At 51.6% G+C, this 7,585-nt stretch overlaps 1 protein-coding gene across 1 annotated transcript in view; it reads right to left on the bottom strand.

Annotated features, from left to right (window-relative positions):
• Pcsk6 (proprotein convertase subtilisin/kexin type 6) overlaps positions 1-7,585 on the bottom strand; it is a gene marked incomplete at its 5' end in the record, with an annotated part of 179,965 nt that overhangs the window by 107,751 nt on the left and 64,629 nt on the right. Inside the window, 4 exons of the mRNA XM_023712203.1 lie at positions 2,651-2,739; positions 5,347-5,423; positions 6,792-6,935; positions 7,372-7,482. Of these exons, the coding sequence (XP_023567971.1) occupies positions 2,651-2,739; positions 5,347-5,423; positions 6,792-6,935; positions 7,372-7,482 (421 nt within the window). The remainder of the gene's footprint in view (positions 1-2,650; positions 2,740-5,346; positions 5,424-6,791; positions 6,936-7,371; positions 7,483-7,585) is intronic.

Here is a 7,585-nt window from a genome sequence, read left to right as displayed (position 1 = left end):
CCACTATATATACCCAGAGTTTCCTTTGAATAAATGAGACTTGATCAGAATCCTGCCTTGTCTCCATTTCTCGCGTCTCCTGTCCTTTGTCCCCTCCTCAATTCCCCGCTCCTCTCCCAGATGACCTTCATTGACTGACCCACTGGCTTGGGACAGGAAGGAAAGACACTTTGGTTATAATCTGAGAGAATTCCTTACCATCTGTGGAAAGAACTTCAAAAAATACTTAAAATAAATTATTTAGGCTGAAGAAAAACAGAAGCAAGATGGAAATACAAAGTTAGAGAAAGCCAGGAAGAGTGAGGGAATGGTATATCATATTCCACCAAGTATCATTTCTTCTCCTAAGTATTTCAAAGTCAACTGAGTGTTTAAAGGAAGAATAATAACAATGTCTGTGGGTTTATAACATAGGAAGTAAAATATATGAAGGCAACAATATGAAGGATGAGAGTGTGACCTGAAATAATTTAGATTCAAACATCATACATGAAGTAGCATACTATTAATCGCAGCTAGAGTAGGACAAGTTAGGGTACCTGTTAGGATCTCTTGAGCAATGACTGAAAAAGACAAAAGATAGAAAGAAGAGTAACTCTATGACCAGCTCCAGAGGCACCTTGAGGAAATGTGCTGCTACGCACAAGGACACTCTGAGGGGGAGGCTGTCCCATGTCAGGAGTGGCCACAGGCGGCTTTTCCTAAGGGTGGGCTTTGAGGGATGGGGAAGGAGAGGGCAAGTGGAGGCTGGGGCTGTGTATGGCTGCTTTGGAACCATGGGCTGTCACAGGTTCCTTGGGTCAAAGCCAGTTTTGGCCCATGCCTGTCTCCCATGACCCAGGTCAATCTCATGTCCCCTATCCCTAGGTGGCCCACTTCATGTCCCGTGTCCCTGTGTGGCCCATACTTCCTTCTAGCTCCATGCTGTGTCCCATTATTTCCTTGGCACCCTTCCCACTGGCAACCAGATCCTCCGACAAGTTCATACTATGTCTCCACGTGCCATGTTGCCACACGTCCACCTCCCACGTGGGTGGTCTACCCCTGCTGGGGCTCCCAGCTGGTCCCTTGCACCAGTGTTTGGCCCTACACTGCCTTCCACGTCAGTGCTACTCACCCCAGACACGCTGGGCTCATAGAGGCCCAAACTGGTGCCATTTCTTTCTTCTCCCTCTTGGTGTCTATGCCAGAACTATACACATAATACACGCCTAAAGGTATTGCATGGGTTAATTTTTAAAAATATTCCCATTCCCATGCGCTGCAAGTGAATGCACTGTCTGCAGAACCCGAGCAACTCAACTTATAATTCTGCAATGAGCACAGAGCTATCTAGGGAAGAAGCTGTTCATTTTGCCTCCCTTGCATGCTCGGCAAGTGCTCTAGCAGGAAGCCACACTCCCAGCCTGCTAGGGGACTCTCAGTGTGAACTGCTCCACCGACCCCTCCTCACAATCTTACCTACCACAGGCTCTAGACAATCCTCTAAGGTCAGTGTTGTCAAAGTACCATTTGTTGATAATCTTCTGGGGATCTTGTTACAATGCAGATTCTGGCTGAGTGGTCTGAGATGGGGGCAAAGATTCAGCAGCTCTAACCAATCCCAGATGACACACATGCAGCCAGACTAGGGACTTAGAGGAGCGAGTCTCAAACAACTCCAAAGGTGGGGTTCTCCTGTCCACTCAAAGAAAGGGAAATCATTTCTGGTGATCAAGGCCATCTTCCAACAGAGGGATGGACATGGCTTGCCAGTGAGGTCTACGTCCCTGAGGCTGCCTGGCACCCTCTCCCCTCCCCCTCTTGCTCAGTGATGGGAATCTAGAGCGTGTTTGAGAAGACCTCGCAACTGGGCTGCCACTCTGCGAAGATCCAGTGGGGCACTACAAGGCACAGGACGCTGTGCTCCATAGCCACACTCTAACCAGGGCAGCTTGATATAGCAATGCAAAAAGCCATGTGACACAGCCAGACACAGCTGGAGCCAAGCCAGAGGCACCGAGGGCTGGACAGCAGCACAGCTGAGTCCCTGGGGAACAAGCCAGGGGGACAGGGATGGCTGGGAGGTGGTGCTTCAGCAAGCACGTCAGGTACGAGGTGATGCATGTCACAGGTAGACTGAGCCAACTGGGAGGCAGGGAGAGGCAAGGATGGGAATGGTGTGAGCCCATGCACACACGGAAAAGACTGGGCCTCTCTGGGGGGTACTAAGATAACTGGCCTTCTGCCAAAGCCAGTGGGCAGGGCCAGTAGAAGTGGGCCACAGCTGGAGTGGGAGTCAGGGCCCAGGCGAGGCCTTGGTGCCAGGGAACGACTGTGAATCTGTCTGGGAAGGGACAGGGAGCCACAGAAGGACAGACTTTTAGAAGGAGTCTCCTCTCACAGCCAGAGGAGTCAGCAGCTAGGGGGGCAGGACCAAGAGAGGAAAATGCGACCTTCTGGTAGGTCACCGATGGCTCTCCAGGGGAGAGGATGAGCAGTTCTGGGACGTGAAGTTCCCACCACTTGTTCCATCTGTCAGAGCCATGGCACAGTTGGCATAGCTGCTTCCGGCCCAGGGCAACAAGACATGAGGCTGCTGAGCCTTGTGGGAAGGCAGTCTCCGTGCGGCACCCAGCCCGGGCCCCCTGCTCCCGGCTTCCTGTCTTACCTCCTATTTTTGCATTGTACGCTATGCCCACGATGCAGTACGAGTTGTTTGCTGAAGCGGCAACTTCTCCTGCACAGCGTGTGCCGTGTCTGAAGCGAAAGAGAAAACAAAGTGAGGCCCTGGCTTGGCAATGCTCAGAAACTCTCTGCCTTGTGCCTGAGTCTCCCTGACCGAGGATGCCTGGACAGCCCACCTTCTGCACTCCTGTTGTCACCCCTCTTCTAGGAGGATGCGTTGGCCCAGTTTTGCACGGCCTTCCTGCCACCTGCAAATTCCAAGCTCTTGCTCATGGCTCCTCTTCCATGGTACTTCCCCTGAGTCCCATGTCCCTGAGGGCGCCAGCTCTCAGCACCTGTGTCCCATCACTGGCGCCCAGCACCTGTTATTGGCTCCCGGCCATTGCTGTTCAAGGCTTAGGGCCACGCTGTCTCAGCTCTATGTCTCCTGTGACTAATGACCCGTTGCTTGGCACCAAGGTACTGCGGCATCAATGGCTGACTGACAGGACGAAAGGAAGAACACACTGTGCTGATGTCTTACGTCCTGTCCCCTGTGTCCCCACAGCACCATGCTCGGTCTGGATATCCCTCTTGTCATTCCTACGGCCACTTAAACAGCAGCCAGGGGAAGATGCTCTGAACTGAACACTCAGTAGCAGCTGGGGGCTGAGGAAGAAATTACCAGAAAAACTGACTGCTTTCCTCAATAGCGACCCCATCCTCCCATGTGCCACCCCAGGTCGGTTCCTCTAGCAGCGGCTGAAACGTACAGGAGACTCTGATCAGCACTTCAGTGAGAGGAATCCACAGGGGGCCAGAGTCACAGATCCAAATTTAAAACTGCCTTTAAAAATGGTCCTGGGTCTGCGTGTTCGCCCTTTGGAAGGGAGTCATCTGTTCTCTGGAATGCTTGCAGTCCCAAGGCCAGGGTCATTTACAGGGTCACGTAGCCTGGTGGTTTACACTGGGAGTCCATCCTGCCCTTCAAGGGTCACTGCAGGGGTTACGGATCATACCACCCTGTGGGACCCTGAGTGACCAGGAAACAGGGCCCTTGCCCCAGGCATACTCAGTGCTGGGCAGGAAGGGCACCTTGGGACAAGTGGCAAGGAAAGCAGCTCTCGGGGCATGCCTTCCACCCCTCGGGGAGTTCTGAGGCTACGATGTGGGACACAGCAGGCAAGCCCAGCACAGCACTATGTGGGAACCAGATTGAGCCTCGAGATGGAATCAACTGCAAGCTGAAACACCACTGTTACAGTGGGGAGGCTGGGCACCCCTGGGTTAAGGGATTGGACCCCCTGGGCAGCATTCCAGGGCAGTGTTGTGGACTTTAGAGAAGCAGCCTTGTAGGAGGTTCCTGGGTCACTGCAGGGTATTTCTGAAGGGGATTTTGGGCCCGTGGAACCTCACACCTTCCCTCTGTCTCCTGGGGACAGTTTTGCTCCACCGAGGGCCCCATCACAGTGCTGCATGGCCATGGGAACAACGGGGCCAATGATCCGCAGGCTAGAACCTCCTAAAGTGTACGAGCCAATGAATCTTCCCCCTCATCAGAGACAGGTCTCACTTTGTTGCCCAGGCTGGTCACAAACTCCTGAGCTTCAGTGGTCTTCCTGCCTCAGCTTCCTGAATAGCAGCGGCACAGGTATGTACTGCTGTGCTTGGCTTATTCTTTTCTCTATACACTGGTCATCTCGGGTGTTGTGTGATAGTGACTCAGAGCTAACTAATGCAGCCATGGTGGAAGGACACAGGGACAAGCGCCTGGTCAACAGTGGGGAAGGGAGAAAAGGGTTTGTTTAATTGTGTGGAGGTTCACGCCTAAGATCCCAGCACTTGAGAGGCTGACGCAGGAGGATCCCTGTGAGTTTGAGGCCAGCTTGCCCTCCAAAGTGAGTTTAAGGCCAGCCTGAACTGCATTGTAAAATTCTGCTTCCAATAAAGCAAGACAGACTGGAGAGGCTGCCAGAGGAAGGGCACACAGGCACAGCAGGTGAACCCCAGCCCAGGTGCATGTGTTTACATTGTGCAACCACCCGTTAGGTCACCCTGGGGTGGCACCTGGAGAGAACAGACATGTCTTATGCAATGTAAATGACCCGCAGGTCTCCTGAGCACTCCCACTGTGCAAACTTCGTGCCCTGTCACCCCACTGACCCCTCCTGACAACCCTGTGAAGTGTTGATGTCATCTCTAGGGAGAAACCACTGAGACACAAGCTCTCAGACACGTCCCTCCACATGCACAGTGCCGCACAGCCAGGAGGCTGCAGGGCTGGGACCTGGGCTCAAACTTTGCTAGCATCATTCCTGACCTGCCACCTTGCTCATCAGGTGTAGGAAGGGCCGGAAGACCTCAGCCATGTGAACCATGTGCTCAGACACCAAACAGGTGCCCTAACAGTCAACCATGTGGACTGACACACATGAGAACAACTGTTTTCAAATATTCCATGATCCTGGAAACAGGATCACCCCCTTTTCAGCTAATGAGCAAAGGTGACAACACGAAAGACAGAGGCTAACTGCACAGCAGCCACCCTGTGCCAGAGGGGCCGTGGCGGGCATGGCTTGTGACTCCTGGACGACCCCCGACTGAGCCCCTTTCCTGTCCAGCGCCCCAGTGTGAAAGTGCAATAGCAGTTCTGCAGCAGGGAGAGGAATGGCGAAGCAAGGGCAAGACCCGGCGACATACTTATTTTCATTGCTGGCATCGTATCGAGGAGTAGGGTCATAATCGTTTCCGTTGACATCGTAACTTGCATAAGGATCCTAGGAATGAAATCTTGGTGAGAGAAGAGAGATGGCAGGGTATACTACAGTGCTGCTTTACACTATTCATGCCTGCTTGGAAAATAAGGAGAGTTGTACCTAGATCTTGTCTTCCACTACAACTATCACATGCAGAGATTACTTCGTTGTGCTAAAGTATACACTGTATAAAAGCTATTATATATATGTATTTGGTACAGGGTCTCACTATGCAGCTTGGACATTAGTGATCCTCCTGTTTTCAGCCTCCCCAGCGCTGGAATTACAGGTGCGCACCACCACGCCCAGTCTCAGTGGCCGGCTCAGCATGCCTGGGGGTGGGGCCAGTGCGGTACATGCTGCCAAGGACGAAACCCTGGTCAATGTGCTTAGTCCGCTGAGTCTATCATCTTTCAAATTCAGGGACATTAAGGACATGACATGTGCACCACACTGCTATCTATCTTCAGAAGTTTTCTGTCTTGCAAAACCAAAACTTTACCACAAAACACTAATTTCCCACCCCTCTTTCCCAGCCGCAGGCAAACATCATTCCATTCCCTGTCTCTGGGACTGTGACAGCTCCAGGCACCGCCTAGGATACAATCACATAGCTTCTGCTCTCTCCACCTGGCTTGTTCCTCTGGGGACACAGGCTTCATGGTTTATCCATGTCGTCCTATGAATCAGGACGTTTAAAATTATATACCTTAATATGTACATTTCTGTTTAAACAGCAATAGTCATTATATATAATGACTTTCAAAACATCACAAAAGCTTTCTGGGGTTACTGACACAGACATCAAAACTCATTTTTATCACATCTACAAAGTGGACACAATGCAGTTTACTTAACCAGTGTGAGGTACCGCATCCCTTAGAGTATTTAGTGCATTTATCATACATGCTGAGTGCTGCTCTTACATTTATAAACTCACTTAATCCTCACAATAGCCCTAAAAGACAGCAGTCCTCTTATGAACCCCATTTTATATACGGTAGCACTGAAGCACACATAAGCTAAGCAGCCTGTTCATGATTCAGAGCTAACGAGTTGCAGAGCCAGGACAGCAGCCTGGGCCCAGTCCAGAGCCCGTGTCTAATCCTGCAGTTGCTCATGTAGCTAATATCCATAGGAGCTCCTCTAGCAGATGCTCCTGGGTTCTCTGGACTCTAATCCTAGAAGTACCACTCCTCAAACATGCAGCCCAATGTTTCCACAATCCCTGTTTGGTACTAGGACAGCAGCTGGTGGCAGAATGGTTTTTTTTCCAACCCTCCCCAGCAGTTTCCTTGCATGCTTAATTTAGCAGGGGGTCCAACTTCTATGTATTTAACGAATAACATGGTCCAATCGTGTGCGAGGCAGTTCAGAATCTCCACTTACGTAATTTGGAGCCAGGTCCGGGTGGTTCTTCTCGATGCCGTCATCCAGGATGGTGACCACCACGTTCTTTCCTGTGTAGCCCCGCTTCCATGCTGCCTGGACGTTCATTTCGGATCGGCAACGGCTGTTCCTGTCACCGCAGTGCTGTGTGCACAGAAGTCACAGCTCCCGGTCAGGAAAGGTGCAGGGCACAGAGCCACAGAGGGGCTGCCCTGTTTACAAGCCAGTAGGAGGAAAACGTGGGCCCTGAGGCAGCCGAGACCCTGCTTCTCTGCTCCAGTGCGTTCTTTCAAAGGCATTATCTCCCTCTGGGGACTCTATTGGGGACCAGGACTTACCTTCAGCAAGTGTGACAGCCCACATCAAACTACTTCCCTACCCAAGGGGCCTCTTGAGCCTATAGGGACTTTAAGAAAAAACTCACAAACATACTCCCTATTGAATTAGGGGTTCTACACCCAAGATGAAGGGTGTCTGTCTGGAGCTGTCCTGGGGGCTTAGATTGGTGGAGGACACCCAGGATAGGGACTGCACGGCAAATGTCCCGGGGCTGGGGCAGAGAGGGCCCCACACTACTCACCATGTACCACATGTTGGACCAAATGGGGTCATTGAAATAAAGGGTCTGAGGGTCGCTTCGCACCAGTCTCTTCACCCTGCGTTTCACTTTTTGTTGCTGTATCCATTTCACCTAACAGGAAGAAGCATAGGGTTTTGTTGTTGTTGTTGTTTTAAATGATCTCCTAGCCAAGCATGCTGGCGCATACCTGTAATCCCAGCACTTAAGAGGCTGA

The sequence above is a fragment of the Octodon degus genome, unplaced genomic scaffold (assembly GCF_000260255.1).
Source record: "Octodon degus isolate 3935 unplaced genomic scaffold, OctDeg1.0 scaffold00002, whole genome shotgun sequence".
Lineage (NCBI taxonomy): Eukaryota > Metazoa > Chordata > Mammalia > Rodentia > Octodontidae > Octodon > Octodon degus.
This window is presented reverse-complemented; position numbering and strand designations above follow the sequence as displayed.